The following is a 20,824-nucleotide window of genomic DNA, read 5'->3' on the forward strand; positions in this document are numbered from 1 at the left end:
AGGATATGCAAAATAACAATTTCTGCAAGTCCCTTGTTGGGAAACGTTCATTCGAAATATGGAAAGCTTAAAATCGCAAAGAGAGAATGGTAGTCTGCCTCTGCCTTTGTCACCTGCCACCAACTTAAAATTTCATACGTTCTAGTTGCCAGGCGTATTTCAGAGCAACATGCAGATTCTACACCCACCTAAGTCTATGTGGATCAGATCATGGCTCGCCACACAGCTCTTGAACCCAAAAGCTGCATATTGAGAAGGCTAAGGGTCTGCCACCCCAGATAGTACATGAACCAGGTTTTGTCTGAACATATGGCCCATCATCCACTCTACAAGCCATGCAGCTACACCAGTCTTCACCAACATCCATGCTGACTGAGGCTGATGGGAGTTGTAGTCCAAAACAACTGAAGGGAATCAGGCTGGAGAAGGTTGAGCTACACCAGAGGAGTACATGGGGAAATGCTGAACCACTTTCACTTAGAACACAGGAATTGCATTGCAAAGGCTATTTGCAAAAGGAAAAAAAGAGAAAGGACAGTGATTCATCGAAGAGAGTTCTTTCCAGTCAAACAAAAGGAAACACTGCATAGGACAGAACCATAATTAAAAACTTAAGCCACAATTTCTACATTCAAACCGGAAAGGGAAAACATAAAAAAACACAAACTGAACATGATTAAAATGCCGAACTTGAAACGCTGTGCATTGTTCTGCAGTTTATTTACTCTGGATTGATTAATCCTGTTCCACTTAAGTCCGCTAGATGCACAGCCTCTGCTTGGTAGCAAAGCTTCCCACCCAGCCCTGCCCTCTCCCCCAGCACTTAAGACTTTCCTTTGGAAGAACACAATGGAAACTCCAATGGACTTTTCCTACATACCGAAAGAACAAACAAAACAAGTTTTGTAAGCTCAAAATTCCTTGGAGCAGGAGTGGGCAGACTTCAAAGAGAATCTATGTTGTTTGCATTAACACTCATAGGTCCACCAACCAAGGTAAAGGACCCCTGACAGTTAACTCCAGTCGCAGATGACTCGAGTTGCGGCGCTCATCTCGCTTTACAGGCCGAGAGAGCCAGCGTTTGTCCGCAGACAGTTTTTCCGGGTCATGTGGCCAGCATGACTAAGCCACTTCTGGTGCAACAGAACACCGAAACCAGAGCAGAGCACTGGAAATGCAGTTTACCTTCCTGCTGGAGCGGTACCTATTTATCTACTTGCACTTTTTGGCATCCTTTTGAACTGCTAGGTTGGCAGGAGCTGGGACAGAGCAACAGGAGCTCACCCCGTCATGGGGATTCGAACTGCCGACCTTCTGGGGTTTAGACCACAGTGCCACTCGCGTCCCTACCCACCAAAGGCAGATGCAAAAAATAGGGGAGACACAGAAGTAAGGAACATATCCTGCCTTAGCACAGCCTCAAGAGTTGGTTTTAGTACCAGAACTGGGCTCACCATCTTTTCACCCAAACTTCCACTCCCAATCATTCACAGTTATTTCCATTTCTGAGAAATAAAAATATGAGGATCAAAAACGCCTGGGAATTTACTGCAAATCATTCAGAAATTTACCAGTAGATCCTGGTGTGTCTTCTGCCCATCTCTGCCTTAGGGGGCTTCTGGTTATTTGGCAACACCACTTTAGGGAGATAACGCGAAGGTGATGAGATGCCTCACCTGTCACCGAGGCGGAAGCAAACACTCCTAGGAAACAGTCGTGTGCAACTCAAAATGGCAATCCCCCAATGTAATTTATCCGGTACATTAATGTTTGGTGCATTTTGGACCAGCAACAGAGCTGAGTGGGACTCTAACAACTCTGCAACACAAACAAAAATAGCCACCCACACAGCTAGTATGCACAAGTTTCAAAAGTCTTCCTTGCTTAGGTTTCGGTTTCAAACATACATCTGTTTTGGGTTTGTTTTTTAAAAAAAGGATTAACGTTTTGGATTCCATAACTGGTCTGTCCTATTTGTTCACAGGATATGAACTGTATGTATGTGTAAGAGTTGGAGCAGAACTGTGTAGTCTCTCAGTGTTTAAACAGGCTGGGACACCCACCCCTCTATGTAACCCAGACTTGCGAAAAAATGCGGAGCAGCTTTTCTCACCTTGGTACCCATCAGATGTTTTGGACTACAACTCCCATTTGTTCCAGCCTGTGCAGTCTTGATGCCAGGTACTGATCTGAGTTGTAGTCCAAACACGGGCAAAGGTAAAGGTAAAAGGTAAGGTAAAGGACCCCTGAACGGTTAAGTCCAGTCAAAGGTGACCATGGTGTTGCAGCGCTCATTTTGCTTTCAGGCCGAGGGAGCCGGCGTTTGTCCACAGACAGCTTTTCCGGGTCATATGGCCAGCATGACTAAACCGCTACTGGCGCACGGAGGACCGTGACGAGTGCCAGAGCGCACGGAAACACTGTTTACCTTCCCGCTGCAGTGGTACCTATTTATCTACTTCCACTGGCATGCTTTCGAACTGCTAGGTTGGCAGGAGCAGGGACCAAGCAACTGGAGCTCACTCCATCACGGGGAATCAAAATGCCGACCTTCTGATCAGCAAGTCCAAGAGGCTCAGTGGTTTAGACCACAGCGCCACCCGCGTCCATACCCAGAGGGCACCAGGTTGAGGAAGGAATGGCCGTGAACCCGCCAAATCCCTGCCCTCTGCAATATTATTTATTAAGCATTAATCAAAGTCAATGTACAATATAAGGTAACCACATTTCGAATGCAAAACACTCGGGATTCAAATGTAACTTGCAGTAAGGCATTCAGTTCTGGCGAACACACACACATACACACACAAAAATGTGCCACAGTTCATATGCAACACCTACCCACCCCCTACAAGCACCACAAAGTTAATCTTTAAAACTAACTTCCCACAAAGAAGCAGCCAATAAGCAGTCTGGTGATACAAAACCGTTTTTGCCTGGCACTGAAATCATATAAGAATTGGTGCAAGGTAGACTTCCCTCGGGAGAGCATTCCAAACATTGGGGAGGGGGCGACAGCTGAAAAGGGCTTCTCCCTTGGCAGCACCTTTAAACCTTTTTGGAGAGCGAAGGAATATATTGCTTAGAAAAGATTCCCTCATCTGTCACCAGATTCCTACTCTATTTCAGTAACCAGCCAAATTCATACTTACCACTTACCACTTCTGATGTGGTAAAATCTTTCAAACACATCAGTGCACTGGACCACTTAAGTATAAAGTTATTGTCAGATATGTACGGCTCCATCTCCATTAGCCAGGCAGCACTGGGCCCAACATTACCATTGTCTACTTCATAGTTGTGCAGCATGTTCTAGGATGTACGGTATGACCTGCTGGCTTCACTAAAACAGCTCCTCATTCATAAAAAGAGAGAGGCATTCAAGTATGCAATCTCATGGAAGCTCTTTGCACTCATCACTGTGGCAGCTGCCTCACCTGTCACCAATTCCTGTGTGTACAATGTTGTACAATTGGCTTTTAACCTGGCCAGTGTTTCCCCAACTTGGGTTTCCAACTGTTGTTGGAATACAACTCCCATCATCCCTAGCTAGCAAGACCAGTGGGTCATGGATGGAAACTGCAGTCCAAAAGCAGCTGGAGACCCAAGTTGGGGAAACATTGGCCTAGAGCAGAGTTTTCCAAACTTTTCGTGCTGGTGACACACTTTTTGAGACGTGCATCATTTCGTGACGCAGTAATTCAGTTCTGCATTGTTTTGTGACACAGTAATTCAGTTTTACTAGCAGACCAGAAGTTAAACTAGCCCCTTTCCAGCCCTGGGAGGAGCATGGGGAGCATTCGTGCAACATGCTGACACGCTAACGTGTTGTGACGCAGTTTGGAAAGCTCCGGCCTAGAGGAACTTCCAAGCCTTTCCCCACGTTCTGCTAAAGACGGAGTGTCAACCTTTTTACTCCAGAGACCTACATTTAACAAAAACGACGGAGGCCATCATTGGAGTATGTCATGTGCTGAGGAACATGGCAAAAAAAGGCAGCCGTCTGCACCACTCGCACTGATCTAAACCCACTGCACAGTTTTAGTTATTTTATTTTGAGGATTTTTATTTTATTTATTTCACAGCCCTTTCACCCAAACTTGTCTGCTTCTCTGTTCATTGCATTTTACTTATTGATTTATTTATTTGCAGGCGGGGGAAGAATGATGGGTGTTTATCACCATTCTGGGAGGACTCAATGCACCCAGAGTTCTCCTGCATGCACAGACAGCACGTGGGGTGTGGTCACAAAAGGCTTTGGAGACACTCAGTCTGCAGGCACACCATATATTTAAAATACAGTGGTACCTCGGCTTAAGTACTTAATTAGTTCCGGAGGTCTGTTCTTAACCTGAAACTTAACTTGAAGCACCAATTTAGCTAATGGGGCCTCCCACTGCCACCGGAGCCCGGTTTCTGTTCTCATCCTGAAGCAAAGTTCTTAACCCTAGGTAATATTTCTGGGTTAGCGGAGTCTGTAAACTGAAGTGTATGTAACCTGAAGTGTATGTAACCCGAGGTACAACTGTAGATGACTTTCTCCAAAGAACCCTGGGAACTGTAGTTTAAGGGTGCCAAGAATGGAGGACTGACAAAACCCATTCCCCAAATCTTTTCTATGCAACAGAGCAAACCAGCAAGGCCTGCCCCCTGGCTATAAAGCAGTGCTTTAAATGATTTGATGTTCCTTGTTTTCATAGGAACCAAACAAGGCTTTTCCTCTTAAGTTTGCAAGATTTACACTTGAACCTGTGACAACCCAACACGAGTGGAGAACACTGGAAACAACTTCGAGGCTCAGGGTAAGAGAATAAGCAGAGAACAGAAGGACAGTTACAGGCATATATTGTGCTATTCTCTCCGAACAAGGGGGGGACGGACGTATTGTTCAGTACAATGATTTTAACAGTTCTGGTTGTGCTTACAACTTTTATCTGGCACGAGCACTCAAAGGACAGCCCTGTGCAGAAGCAGGAAAAACAGAAGAAAGGAGGTTTCTGTTTGCTGGATTCTCTGACTGCTCATTGACCATTCCCAGTACAAAGCTGAGATAGCAAATAGGACAGTACCATCTTGGGCAGAAACTAGGAAAGGCTGTTTTCATCCATGCAGGGATCTTTTTCCCAACATGGGGCTCAAACCCATGACTCCTGAGATTAAGAGTATTATGCTGTACGGAAGGGGCTATCCCAGCTAGGACTTCAATGTGATCTACGAACATTATCTACACAGGAGCCAACTGCAGACGGGCATCCGGGTAATTTTATTAAGCCCCTAGGAGCTGCACTTTCAGAATACAAAAGAAGACTTTGCACTGCTACTTGGGCTTAAGGATTCTTAACACTTTACTGCTCTTGCAGGAGCGTTTGTTTGTTAGATGGTTCCCCGTGCTAAGGCATGGACAGCCAGCCTGAGGCATGGGAGGCACAAACAACCCAAATCACGGCACCCCGAGACATGAGAACTGGCGGTAAACATAGCACAACAAGATATGCAGCCCAGAAAATGGCTGCCCAGCAGTGGACCAAGCAATATTATCACCGAGATTTTCTGCTAGTTGTAGCACCGTTAGAAGCTTTAACCAAATGAGGTTACAAGTTTCAACCAGTCCCCCTTAAGTGCATACTACCACCTCTACGGTGGTGGCTTGCATTAAGATACTTCCTCCCCTTTGGAACGAGGGGCTTCATAAGCCAAGCATGCAAGGCAAGGTGGGCAGATGGCAGAGAAAGGTCCACAATCTAGTTTTGTGTTGGAGAACCTAGGTCAGGGTTTCCCAAACTTGGGTCTCCAGCTCTTTTTGGACTACAACTCCCATCATTCCTAGCTAGCAGGACCAATGGTCAGGGATGGTGGGAATTGTAGTCCAAAAGCAGCTGGAGACCCAGGTTTAGGAAACCCTGGCCTAGGCTATAGTTGCTTATTGCTGGGAGCCTTGCAAAGTTGGAACTCTGTCTAATATCCAGGATGTCACTTCTTAAGAGTGCATGAGGCTCGCTTTTCATATATTACTATTAACGTATACACCTTCCTGTCCCAACACTGGACCCCAAGTTGGCCAACAACCAAATTAAAATCCAGCTTTTAAATTCCGGCTTAAAACTTTTCCATTATGTCAGGTTTATGCAGGCAATTAAGAACATATATTTCCAAAAAAGTTAACAGGTGTCTGTTTTTAACTGTTTACATAGTTTCAAAATTTTACGGTTCTATGTGCTGTTGTTGTAAACTACCTTGTTATCTTTTATGAATATTTTTAATAAAATAGAGTTATGTCTTCACAATCAAGAAACTGTGCACTATTTGAAAGTTGGACACACTTTTGCAAACACGGTGTTGGTGTGTACATTCCAACATGATACTTATGGAAGGCAGATTTGAGCTGTGCATAAAATATAATTGAGACTGCACATGCAATCAAAGATGGCTGAACTCTCTTACAAGGACAGAAACAAGCCCTATACAGTGGTACCTTGGTTTACAACCATAGTTCGTTCCGGAGGCCTGTTTGTAAACCAAAACAGGTTGTAACCCAAGGTGCGCTTTCGCCAATGGGGCCTCTAAAAAAAAATGTTCGTAATCCAAAAAAGGAGTAGTAGTAGTAATAGAAGAAGAAGGGGGTGGGTTGTAATCCAAAATGAATGCAAAGCACTGTTTGTAAACCAAGGTACCACTGTGCTGTTAAGAGCCTGATTCTGCAACTTTCTGCATCTCCATACATTCAGCTGAAGCAGAATTTATGTGTTCACCAGGCCAATGAGATTTTACAAATGGGGCACTCAAGCCCTCCCTCCAATAACTAGAAATGTTATTTCATCCCACTGCATGCTTCTAAGCTGTCACACTACCTGTTACCCCAAACACTTTCAAGCCTATCCACAAGTAATCACAAGAATTAGGCGCTAGCTTCTTCCTTTCACAAAGCTGGAGAACTACCTAGAACTACATTGTTGTTTCTACCATAAACACCTCTTTGAAAAGCATTTAAGATGTTGCTATAAACATCCTCTGAGCTCAGAAAGCAGGCCTACTTAGGCTTTCAAGCCCTGCAGAAACTGGAAATTATGAAGAGTGTTTTTATGGTATTCAAATTTCAGCTTTCCCGCCTTCCCCATAATAAAATGAAACTGCAACCAGGAACATGCTGTTAAGTGTGTAATTGTTTCCAAGAAGTTTAAAACGAAGTCTAATTTATGGCAGGGGCACTAGAGTCCTCCAGCAAATTCTTGTTGCACAAACCGCATGTGTGTGAGGGAAAAAATAGCAGGCTCAAAGTGATAGCACAAAAGAAATACTTGATGTGACTATCAGAGAGTGCATCACATACACAATAAGGATTCTGTCAACTAAGCAGAACTTATCAGCCGTATGACATACATGTTGTCTGAATCCAATCTTAAGATTCTGCTACGCAATCAAATTTCTGAAGGATGACACAGCTGCAATTCCTCAACACAGACAATTGTGCTTTTTAAAAAAGTTAAGCTAATGGACAAAAAATGTCTTCAACGTTTTGTCGTTTCTGTGACAATCCCATTATCTGACAATATATATTTGATTTTGAATATTCATGGTAAGCAACAGAAGGGTTCTTGTCAATCTCAGGTAGGAAGAAGCAGTTGGTGAGAGAACAAACTGCAACTTTTTCTGTATTGCCTCATTAGAAGACAAGCTTCTGGCATTGCATTTGGCACTCAAAGACTGTTCTAGCACGTTCTACGCAAAACCTTTGTATTAGACCTGGCCAAATTAAATGAGAAGCAAGTGATGTTGCAGTATTCAGAACTGTTTGTTTTGGAACACAACCACTGAAGTCGACAGGATGATTCCAGAGGAAATGAACCGCACTCACTGGGCATTTAGACATTTTACCCAAAGATGCGGATCCAGTGAGGGCAAAAGCAGTGTTAGAAACTCAGATGGCTCCTAAAACCAAGGTTGCAGTTGCCAAAACAGAATGTCTAGCTGCCATTTTGGGGCAAGAAGGCTCTAAAGTCTTATTTTTCAAATGATGGACTGACTGACTGATTGATTCTCAGTTAAACATCTGGCTAGTTCAGATGACACCTTTGAGCTAGGTTAAGAACTTTGAGAACTTAAAGAAGAAAAGTCACTTGATCCAGGGACAGCCCACATATATATTGGCCTATTCCGCCCTCTTTTCCTTAATGGTGACTGCTCCTGCTCTCAGGCTGCACAGAAAAAGCAATTTTGTTCCAGAAATTCATTCTGATTGTTCAGATAAAATATAACTGATAGAATTCTACAGGATGTGCTACAGTGGTACCTCTGGTAACAAACTTAAGTCAGTCCGGAGGTGCGTTCTTAATCTGAAACTGTTCTTAACCTGAGGTACCATTTTAGCTAATGGGGCCTCCCGCTGCCATGTGATTTCTGTTCTCATTCTGAGGTAAAGTTCTTAACCTGAGGTACAACTTCCGGGTTAGCAGAGTCTGTAACCCGAGGTGTTTGTAACCCGAGGTGTTTGTAACCCGAGGTACCACTGTATTAGCATGTGAAAACAGTTCAGATCCAATGATCTCCAGATGGTGGAGATGTCAGGTGACATCCTGGGGCCCAAAGATCTTCACTTGGCCACAAGTAATTGAAAGCCGGGTGCAAAATGCACCTGGCTAATTTTGAACACTGGGCAAAAGGTAGATGGAGCTGTACTGACAGACTGCTGGATGGTTTGCAGGAGACAAACATGAGGTTTCTAATTCCCAACAAAAACATGACCCCCCTCTGCACTGAACTAAGCTGGGCTGTTAAAATCCCAAATTTCTAATAATTCTAAAGTCCTCACTCCAGTGCATGGTTCATGGAGCACAGCTAGTTACGGATTCCAGCCCATCTCCCACCAGTTTGCATGTCGGCCTACCCCCAGAGCCATTATTTGGGTTGCACAAATCTGGTGTCTGCCCCACACCCAACAGCCTGCCCGCAGCCACAGACAGAATCAATTCAAACAGCACATTACTCACCCCAAAACTGACAAAAACCAATTACTGATTTTCCTTTGCCAAAGAATCCCACACACAGACTCTATAGACATTCACACTCCATGGGTGGGGTGACTTCTCAGTCCTTTCCGGCTTTCATTCAGGACAACAATGCAAAAAACTACCCCAAATTAAAATGGTCAAGTAAGCAGATCACAACTCAAACACGAGGGACAAGGAAAATGCTGAACACTCCCCACCCGCAGAGCATTGCAGCTTTAACATTAGAGTATTGTTTGATGTTGCCAAGTCATGTAGGACGTGTCTGTGAACACACTCTGCTTCTTCAATTATGTTATATCTATCCAACCAACCACTCATCCAAACAGTACTCTCTGGGTCTGGAGGATTTGGGGGTGGCCCCAACCACAGTCATATGCAGGCAAAATCTGAAGCATGCAAACAGAAAATTGGGGGTAAACACCCATAAAATGCTTGCACGCTATTATCAGAAAGACCCCGGGCTTGGGAAGAAGCTATAGAGTATAATGTAATGTTTGTACTGCATGGATTTCCTGCTGGTGACCATCTAACACACCAGGCAACTAAATATGTGAGCCCTAAGTGACAAACAAGCCTGGGTAGATTAAACCTGCCCAAATTCAGATCAATACAGTGGTACCTCGGGTTACATACGCTTCAGGTTACAGACTCCGCTAACCCAGAAATAGTGTTTCAGGTTAAGAACTTTGCTTCAGGATGAGAACAGAAATCGTGTTCCGGCGGCACGGCAGCAGCAAGAGGCCCCATTGGCTAAAGTGGTGCTTCAGGTTAAGAACAGTTTCAGGTTAAGTATGGACCTCCAGAACGAATTAAGTACTTAACCTGAGGTACCACTCTAGATGCAAAGCTGAAGGTGACATGACAACAAATATATGAGATGGGGGCTATATAAATATTTTATAAACAAATAAAATACAATAAATGGACCATGCAATTTTATGTTAGAAGCCAACCAAATCTTAACAAGTCCCCAGTCTCATGAATCTAAATTATCTACAAAGGAGGCTGTAAAACTTTCACTTGGCCGTATTTCTTTGTGGTCAAAATCAAAGGGATCTCAAAATGTTCAATTCTGCAGTCATGCCATAGGTCAAACCGGAAACTGCACCCTGGCTGCTGCCCCAAGCACACCTAAAATAGGGTTGTGCATTAGATTCTGATAAACCCCATTCTCCCAAGAAATAGTTATGGACGCTTACTTAAAAAATAATAAACCAAAACTTTCACAAAAGCCTTTTTGGCATACTGATGTAAATGAGTAATCAAATCATTTTAAGAGAAGAACAGTAGATCTAACCTAAAGGGAATTTCTTCCAGCACCTCTGAAACCCAGATACTAATGCTAATAATTTCATTATTTATACCCTGCCCATCTGGCTAGGTTGCCCCGGCCACAAATACTACATATTTGTTTACAATTTTGTATAACAAATCAGAGCTAGCTGCTTCAGTTGTATTTTCTGCAAGTTTTACTCTGCTAGACTTTTAAAAAATATTTTTTGCAATAATGTACTCTCTGCCATATTTACTAAAATGCAATCACATCAAGAAGATCTCCTAAAAATTAAGTTTATCCAAGAGAATGGCCTCTTCGGAACACAGCAATTTTCTGAATTCTGCAACTGAAATACCCTAATGCAACCTAAGTGCTCGGGACTACAATGACCATGAGCCTCTGTCAACTCCAGAATCACATGGCCATGCTGAACGGATGTTGTCGTTAAAGCAGCAAGTGTACCTGAAATAATAATGTACTAGTCTCCTTTTACCCTTGGCTGCAATTCTGTCCCCTTTCTGTTCTGTATCTCCCTTATGTCAATTTCTAGATCAGAGGCGGCCATGGTGGGGCAATGCAGAAGATGTTGGACTATGACTTTCATTAGTCCTAGCCAGCAAGGCCATAGTCCAAGAATACCAGCAGGGCACCACCTTGCTCGAATCTAGATTGCTAGCCCCTTGGGGAAGGGACCAGAGCTCTCATTCTTTGTAAAGCACCGTGTCCATGTTCCATGAGCAGAGTTACAACCTTCCTTAAAGGCTGTTGATGAAATCTGGGTGTTAAGAGTAAAGTAAGGTAAAGGTAAAGGGACCCCTGACCATTTGGTCCAGTCGTGACTGACTCCGGGGTTGCGGCGCTCATCTCGTTTTACTGGCCGAGGGAGCCGACATACAGCTTCTGGGTCTTGTGGCCAGCATGACTAAGCCACTTCTGGCGAACCAGAGCAGCGCATGGAAACACTGTTTACCTTCCCGCTGGAGCGGTACCTATTTATCTACTTGCACTTTGACGTGCTTTTGAACTGCTAGGTTGGCAGGAGCGGGGACCGAGCAACAGGAGCTCACCCCGTCGCGGGGATTCGAACCACCGACCTTCTGATCGGCAAGTCCTAGGCTCTGTGGGTTAACCCACAGCGCCACCTGCATCCCGAGCCCATTAAATCAATTGACTCATGAGAGCTCCAACTAACTTCACTGAGCTCAATGGGTTTACTCAATCTGACTTAGTCAGAAACTACCCTTAATCTTTAACTAATTTCTGGGTGTAGCCAAATACTACTCTTAATCTATAGTTAAATTGCTACATATCCTGACACCCAGCAGACTGAGGGCCATTTTATACATTCTGGAGAATCAAATGGTATAGCTTTTCTGGGGCTGTAATACTTTGAGCTGTGGGTGAGGGAGGAATTTCGAATGCTCTGCCCTCCCCATCGAAAAACTCCCTAAACACAGGTATGTCAGGGAGAAGGGTAGGATGACCCATTCACAGGAGGAGCGTTCCAATATGCAATCTCTGGCCTGAAGTGCTATGAAACAGGAGCTTTACTACTTGTTATTCCTCAAGGTATAAAGTGGAAGGAATAGTACACCCATTTATCCTTTGTGCAGGATTCCGCCCCCCCCCCAACTCATCATCAATGGTTAGTTACCTTTAACATCAGGGGGAAGGATTAAAAAATCCAACCTATACTATTGATTAGATGACCCTGCTAAAAATAAACACTCAAGTCTCTGGCTTTATTTTCGTTCACCCAGGAAAGTTCAGTCGAGGGTTTCCTAAACTTGGGTCTCCAGCTGTTTTTTGGACTAAAACTCCCATCACCACTAGCTAGCAGAACCAGTGGTCAGGGATGATGGGAATTGTAGTCCAAAAGCAACTGGAGACCCAAGTTTGGGAAACCCTAGTTCAGACATTTTTGATTTGTGAAACTGATGGGAGGTGGAAAGAGCCATGCTCACTTGCTCTGCTAAGCAGAAAATTTTAGATCTTGTTTCAGTTCTCCATTCAATGACAAGCGAGAGCTTGGAAGGAGCACTGCTAAGCCTCAAGCTATTTCTGAAACACCATGCTTGATCTGGGAAAGAAAAGGCTGTTGGCAAGATATAAAAAAATCCCAGGTTGAATGTTTAAAGTCCTTTCCCTCCCTTTTTGAAGGCAATGAGCTAAATCTCCAGACAGTGGAGATTCCACTCAAAACAGGTATTTGTGTTCCACAAGTATTGACACCGCCAACTGTAGAACCCAAAAAAATTTAAGTCTTCAATAGCCACAACCCACCAGAATGTCTCTCTTAAGCAAGCTTTAGAAGTGAACATGCTCTCAGTAGAAAAAGATTGTGCCATTAAATGAAAAGCAAAAAAGCAAATCTGACCTAAAACTGCACAAAGGATGCATTTCAAAGCAAGTAGTGCTGGCAAGTAATGGAAAATTCATGTTCAGCATGCAGAAAACCTCAGGTACCATCCACAGCAGTTCCAGGTACAGCTGAGACAGCCCTCGTTCTGAAATCGTGGAAAGATCCTGCCCAAACAGTGCAACAATGCTGAGCTAAATGGACCAATGGTCTAACTCTCTGGGCCACACTTTCAGAATAAAGATTTAATTCAGCCACGCCGAATGTTTTTTTTGATAAGATTGGAAAACAAAAAGAAAAAACTCCCAGCAGTGCTTGGTTTTGAAAAGGTATCCATCCATATCCAAATAAAAAAAATATTTTGATACTATACTATACCACACTGAAATGTTTAAATGTTTATTGAATCTTCCTGCTACACTTCCCATCATCTCCTGTCACAACCCATGAGAACCACTGTCCTAACCTGTTTATGAACAGGAAAGAAAATTGGTTAAAATAACTTCACCACAGATCTTTGTTTACTGCCTTATCTAATTCCATTTGGGGCATGCTTCATCTACAAGAACAGGAAGAGGATCTGGTGCTGTTCTGATAGTTGCACATCAGAATTAGCAGAAAGAAGCTCCAATCCCTGCTGAATCATCTCCCGGGTTTTTTCTAGTTAACATTCTTCCATCTCTATGGAATAAACTTTAGGTCTTGGTATCCGGCAGCTTAATGCTTGCTCTTGATTAAGCAGAAAGACATTTAGCCAGTGATTTCAACGGAAGGGAGCGAAGAGAAAATAGCAGCCGTATGATAAACTGTCCTAATAAAAATAGCAAACAATTGCATAATCCAAGCTTTTTCCAATTCTAGTAAAAACCCACTTGGGAAAACCCACTTGGAGAAAAGATGAAGAGGATATGCCAAAAGATCAAAGGCTGTGCCAATTTTCTCCTCTCTCCTCATGCAGGTTTCAGTCAGTCATGTGCAATTGAAATAAGTTAGTGTGCTCCCACTGAACTTACGGAACATTCAGCAAACTAGCTCATCGTACCATGGTAGAACATGACAATTTTCAATAAACAGCACATTTCTCAGGTGAGCCTGCTTCCTCCATTTTTCAGGATGAATGAGAGCCAAGTAAACCTGGAACTGCTACATGGTGCGTTATTCTTTGATGAGGAACGTTGCATATTAAGCAAAGGTAACACAAGAAGTTTGGGGATGTACAACTAAGGTTGAGGCTCCGTGCCACACCTGGAATACAATGTCTCCTCCAACCCAGGAAAAGAAGAGGCAGGGATCTTCAGTCATACAACTCAGGTGTTCTCAAAGTAACAACCACTCCAGTCTGCCCAAACAGGAAAATCACAGCCTCACCACCAGCTCTGGAAATACCAGCCTGCAAACATTTCCAATAAGAGCTAATAGCTGTTCTACAACCTGCTGACAATGGTTGCGTACCAGTTGCCTATCAACAGGGTGGAAGAAAATTATCTTCCAATTTACAAAATATTCTGTGATATTATCATCCAGCAGCAATTATTCATTGCCAAAGGTTGGCACGCAAACAGCTATGTGCAAGCCTATGCTGCCTTGTCAAGGATAGGAGATGTAGTCCAACTGCATCTGGAAGGCCAGACGTCACTCAGCAGCTGTTCACTTTACCTCCATGTCAGGAAGACCTTTCCCCTCTTTCAATTTCTGCATGTGAGCTACTAAAAAGCACAGGAGCAGGACAAGCAGAAGGAACAACTTAGCAACCCTATTCACAGGTCTCTGTACTTATCCAAGGAACTAGCAACTTGAACCATCAGAGAGAATCACCCTGCTTACGTTAACATAACTGCTAGTCTCCAGGCCAAGATTTGTTTTCTCTTCCGGCTCACTTCTAATGTATATTAACCAGAACTTCAAGTGTGTTCAAGGGCTTCCAATGGTACTTGCTGTGCTTTTCTCTCTGCATGTAACACAGGCATAAGCAGACAAGTTTGCAGCAGGCTGTTTGGTGAAAGCACAGGAGCATATTCTCTGTGGTGGCACCTAGGCTTTGGAATGCCCTCACTTGTGTGGGTCAAGAAGTGAACAGAGTCAGTAGCCAGCTCTAAATGCTTCTTAAAGACACTTAAGTTTATCCCAAGCTTTCATGGCTTCTGATTCCTAACTCATAGAACTTATTTTTTTCCCCTTTTGGTGCACTGTTCACTTTTTGTCTATGGCCTACAGGTTTTTTTTTAAAAAAGTTTTATTTGATTATTGCAATTATATGAATTTTAATTAGATTTTATGCCAATCACTGAAGAGGGTGTGTGTGTGTGTGTGTGGGTGTGTATGAAGGACCACTGCGGTGCCTCCCTAAGAGATTCTGAAATCTTCTTCTGACCTTACAGTTGCAAAGAGGAAAACAGGGACTGTCTACAAACCTGTAGGAGAAGGAACAGAAGAGGCTTCCTTATACTGAGTCAGTCCACCAGTCCATCAAGTTTAGTACTGTCTACAATGACTGGGAGATCCCCAGAGTTTCAGGCAGAAGTTTCTCCCTGAAGATGACAAATATTGAACATGCATGCAAAATGTAATATGCTCTAGCAAACTCTCCTCCCTGTAAGAAGCTTCTTCACAGCTCCCTGAGCTCCCTAATTCTGTCTTCTGCATTCTTAATTCCTGCCCGAGCAAGACTTGAGTAAAGACTTGTTGGCCACCCAAGCACCTATATATTTAGCGATGCCACCTAGGAAACCTGAATCACTTTTCCAGCTCTCACTCCCTTGGAGTCTCAAGCCCTTTTTCTCCTCTTATTATTTATTTACTGCACTGTTTTGCAATTAGGGCAGAAGTACCTGCTGAAGCACTGGTGACATCTGCCTCAAAGATATGCAGCAATCCTAAGCATTCTTACTTAGAGAAGCCAGATTAAATCCATCCTTCTAAAATTGAATGTGTGGGTGCAAATCTAAACAAATATGCATGGCGTAATAATGTTCACTTCGTCTTCTATGTTACAGAGTTGAGTGCTTTTGCTTGCAGTAACGACATGTTTTTGTATACTTTTTTTTACCCCCCAGTAAACAGCAGTTTATTTCTAGCAGAGAACACAGCTTGCATATTATGGAAGTGTATGAGGTCTCACCTATTTAATTTTTATACCTCCCAAAGTTAAAAACAAGGCCTTAAACTAAATTAGAAAAAATGTACTGTCAATACATGAGAAGGCACTATGACTGCACAAAGTGTCAGTGAAGTATGAATTCCTCTCTACAGCATATCTGCACAGATAAAAGTCACAGTCCATTACTTGATTAACAGCAGAGTAATGGGATTACTTTAGAGTAAGTGGGCTGAGAACTTAGGGAAAGCCTATATCTCTATATAAGAAGCAATTTGAGTATAGGGGCTGCTGCACATTATTTCTGCTGCATTGCTCTTCAGCACTAATACATGGCAGGTGCTATCAACTGCCCATCCATAGTTACATAGGACAAACAGGGCAAATATCTATAGAAGAAAATAAATGTGCCAGAAACGACGACACAAAAAACCCAGTTTTCCAATATCCCAGGAAATTTTATTTCTGTTGCCAAGGTCAAAGTAAAAATAAAAAGGGTGGATACAGCATGGGATTGGAGCTCATTTGCCAGTTTCACTCAACTCAAACAGGCCTTAATCATCATTTAGGGTGGTTGTCTTACTAGAGACGGTCATGAGATCACGAACAAATTAAGCTCTAACCCAGAATTATTGGGTATGCTAGCACTGATCTATGGCCTTCAGGGTCTGAACCTTATTTACTTCAATTGAGTGCCTAATGAGTCATAGAAAGATGGTATCTCCAAGTTCAGTGTGTGTCTATTTTTAATCTCACCTTACACCAACAGTTCCATCACATATTCATTAGATCTGTACGCACACAAGTGTGACTATATGGACATCCCATGTTTAATGATGCAGAATTGAGTCTGGACTTGCCTCCACAATTAAACCAGCATTTTCATATTCCTCAGATACATATTATAATGGCTGCTGTCTCACATGCATATGCACTGCTGATGTTTCATCCACATGTTTATAACTGAATTGCAGCTTTCAGTAAAGTGACAACTCTTTTCCTGCAAGGAGACCAAGTAAGTGCATGAGGCAATTAGACAAAACAATTCACCCTATTTCCAAATACATGTCTAACTGCAACATCATGTATGTACGTTTACTCAGAAGTTCAACTGAATTCAGTTAGAGTTAGTCCCAAATAAGCATGCATGCACTTATTTAGGACTTACTCCTAAGTAAAGGTGGAGTCTGGGAACAGGAGCAACACCACTGCAAGCAGAAACGTTTCTGATCCACTTTATAAATAAGTCTGCTGGTTGCTGCTGTGTAATCTCACCGTATTGTATTACCAGCAGCCCTGTCCATGAAAACATCAGTGTTTGATTTCTAAAGTATAAACCCGGTATAACACCCTGAATCAGAGGCACGTATTAAAAGGCCTCTCTTTAGTTAGGATTCCAAAAACAGCAGATGTTTTTATCTTAACATGCAAAAGGGGAATAAGGAGGAGTCAGCCGTTTACTGTTATACACTGGGCCAAAGGTCTTAGAATTTATTGCCACACAAAGTGAAACCCGTTCCACACTTTCAGGCAGTTTTTAGGCAGCTGTAAGGTTGCCGCAGGCAGTTAAAAGAAATGTGACTCAACACCAGCAAGATAAAAATTCCAATTGTCATTCAGCTACCATCAATTGACAACAGATGCCCACACAGACTTACCTGGGACTCACTGGCCACCGTGGGGCTTCTGAGTAAGCATGCACAGGATTGCGCCCTAAACCCTTAATCTGTTGCAAATGTTAGGCGTGCTTGCTTGACTCCTACTGAACTCAATGGGACTTATTTCCGAGTGAACATAATTGGGATCAGGCCGATCAACGCACCCAGAACTAGCCAGCTACCTTACAATTGTGACACGTCATGAAGCGCTATTTGTTGCTGCTGTGCTTCTTCACATCCACAGCGCACGCTTCACTGGGGAGCCGACCTCACTGTCCCAACCCCCACCAGCGCGCGATTGTGCAACACCCGTAATTGCATTGACAAGTTTGCAAATGTTTGTTTTTCGTATGAATCGGGGAGCCTGTCAAGTTTCCCGAGACGGATCTTCTGTGCCTTTCTGCAAACGCAGATCAGCCCCGTCATTGCCGCCGTCAACGAGGGATCCGTAGGCCCCCGCCCAAACCAAGGATCGAGAGATGCTTCCCCCATTGCACCGCGGAGCATCTACAGGCTTAAAACTGGGGGAATATATCCCATTATGATCCCTCTTGGGGCGATCGATCCCTCTTGGCTGCTCCCGCTTCTGAAAGGCTGCTGCGCCCGGCAAGGTTTTGCTATCCCGGGCATCCAGGGATCGAAGCGGAGGAGCAGCGCCAGGGCCCGAGCAGGCCCGAGCACAGGGGGGAAGCGCAAATGCAACAAGAAAAACACCCCTCTCTCCGCCTTCTTTTGCACCCGAAGGAGAGAAACGCTTCGAGGGCTCCTCTCGCATCCCCAGCGCCCCGAACGAGGGAGGATTGCGCAGCAGCAGCCGGGCGATGCCGGCGCCCTGGGGACCCCGGGGAGGCGAAGGCGCGCCCGCCGCGCGCGGTTCCCTTCCTCGACCACGAAGGACATTTCAGCAAGCCCTGCGAGCTGAGCGCGGCCGCCGCTGCTCCTTCTGCCCAACCCCGGCGGCCCCCGGAAAATGGCTGCCGCTGGAGCTGAGCCCTTTCTGGCAAAGCGGCTGCAGCAGAGCGCGCCGCCGGAGGAGCCACCTTGCCTTTCCGTTTCGGAAAATGAATAATAATAGTAATAAAATGGGGGGGGGGGAGAAACAGGCGGGGGGAAGGAAGGGGAAGGCGAGGAAGCGTCGCACGGCTGCTGCATGGGCGGCCGCCCCCTCCCCGCGCCCTCCTTACCTTTGAATTTCAGCTCGTGCTGCGGTTCCAGACTCAGGACCTGCTCGGTTTTCGCCATGTTGTTGCCGCTGCTGCTGCTGCTGCCGCTCCTCCTCCTCGGCGGTGGAGGCACCAAGCAGGGTTGGAGAGGGAACAGCAATATATATATATATATTATATGAGATATAGATATATATATATATTTATATAAGGTTGCGATTTGGAGGCGGAGGGAAGGAGAAGAATGCACACACGCCAGGGACGCACCCGCGGCTGGTTGGGTAAGAGCTCCTTGCTTAGAGGAGCCTGGGAAGGGAAGGGAAATAAGCGCGGAGGAGGGAGGTGGCGGCGGCGGCGGCTCCGGTTCTAGGGCGGAGGGAGGTGGGGGCGAGACGCGGCAGCACCCACCGGAGGCTGTTGCACACAGCGAGGGGAATAAGCCGCCGCGCGCGCCCCCAACGCGCACACTCGCTCGCTCGCCGACGCTGCTGCTGCTGCTGCTGCTTCCCTCCCTGGCAAGGAGGCGGGGAGGACGATGCAGCAATGGCAAAGGGGGAGGGCGGAGAGGGAAGCTGCAAGCTGACGTCTCCAGCCGGCACGGGCGGAGTGGGGGGGGGGCGGCAGCAAGAGGCAAACCCAGCGCTTGGGGAGGGGAAAGGAACGGCGCGCGTCATGCTGGGCGGGGCTTAAAAGGGAGGCGGGAGGAGGCGAGGGCGCACGCGCCGCGGAGGAAGCGCGCAAGGAGCCGCGCGGGGTGGAAGAGGCGCAGAGGTCTTACTCGGGAGAAAGCAGTAGGGGGTGCAGCTGGCATTCGAGTAAATGAGCATAAGTATTGCACACTTTGGGTTTTGTTACATACTCTCGACAATAGGGAGGCGTCCTATGCCATTATTATTATTATTATTATTAAAAACTGCTCCTTTTCCCTTATGGGGTATCCAAGAGCCCGTATAGAGTCTTTAAGTGGATGGTTTTCCCATTAGTGATGTATGGAAGCGAGAGCTGGACCATAAAGAAAGCTGATCGCCGAAGAATTGATGCTTTTGAAATATGGTGCTGGAGGAGACTCTATACGGGCTCTTGGATACCCCATGAGGGAAAAGGAGCATTCTGAAGCAAATCAGCCCTGAGTGCTCACTGGAAGGACAGATCCTGAAGCTGAGGCTCCAATAACTTTGGCCACCTCATGGGAAGAGAAGACTCCCTGGAAAAGACCCTGGTGTTGGGAAAGATTGAGGGCACAAGGAGAAGGGGATGACAGAGGACAAGATTGTTGGATAGTGTTCTCGAAGCTACCAACATGAGTTTGACCAAACTGCAGGAGGCAGTGGAAGACAGGAGTGCCTGGCGTGCTCTGGTCCATGGGGTCACAAAGACTCGGACACAACTAAACAACAACAACAACCTATTGGTAGGAGAAAATAACAGGCCAACCAGAGACTATTGAGAAGCAAAGCAACTAGTAAGTCAGTTCTTTATTAAACTGTTGCAACAAGGTCCCCACTTACCACATGTAGGAGGAAGAAGAGACCCAGAACAATGCTGGGCAAGCCCTTGCATAGACTTTTGCAGTGCTTTTCACACACACACACACACACACACACACACGTTTGGGGTACTCTCATTTTCCTACTCATAAACCGCTTCTGGCGCAACAGGACACCGTGGCGGAAACCAGAGCACATGGAAACGCTGTTTACCTTCCCGCTGGAGCGGTACCTACTTATCTACTTGCACTGGTGTGGTTTCGAACTGCTAGGTTGGCAGGAGCTCGGACAGAGCAACGGGAGCTCACCCCGTCATGGGGATTTGAACCGGCGACCTTCCGATTGGCATGCCCAAGAGGCGCTGTGGTCTAACCAGCATTTCGAATTGTGCCTGGAAATGGGTCTGTAGCTAGTGAAGCTGTTTCAACAAGGGAGTGACATGCTCTCTGTAATTGGCCCCAGTCTCCATTCTGGCTGCAGGATTCTGGATCAGCTGAAGCTTCTGAACACATCACATAGATGTAGCAAAGGCATGTGACACCATGGCCAGATCCTGCATCCCAAGGAACTGGTGCAGTAAAGCGCTGTGCAAACTGGTGGAATAGTGATGATGATAGTATCACAGAAGCAACATTTTTCCTCACCCCCCAAAAAAACCTTTGAAGTTTCGGGCCTTAACTAGGAGATGAACTGGAGTCTTAAATCATAGTATATTAAATGAAATAGAAAATACCATTTACAACAAGGCGCCATGCTCCTTGTTCTAGTCAGAAGAAAAGCAA

The 20,824-nt window shown here is 45.1% G+C and overlaps 1 protein-coding gene across 1 annotated transcript in view; it reads right to left on the bottom strand.

The window, feature by feature from the left end:
• VAPB (VAMP associated protein B and C) overlaps positions 1-19,070 on the bottom strand; it is a 44,623-nt gene extending 25,553 nt beyond the window's left edge. Inside the window, exon 1 of the mRNA XM_083507741.1 lies at positions 18,577-19,070. Coding sequence (XP_083363867.1) covers positions 18,577-18,634 — 58 coding nt within the window. The 5' untranslated portion in view covers positions 18,635-19,070. The remainder of the gene's footprint in view (positions 1-18,576) is intronic.
• Positions 19,071-20,824: the final 1,754 nt, after the last annotated feature.

The sequence above is a fragment of the Podarcis liolepis genome, assembly GCF_965112155.1.
Source record: "Podarcis liolepis genome assembly, chromosome: 6".
Lineage (NCBI taxonomy): Eukaryota > Metazoa > Chordata > Lepidosauria > Squamata > Lacertidae > Podarcis > Podarcis liolepis.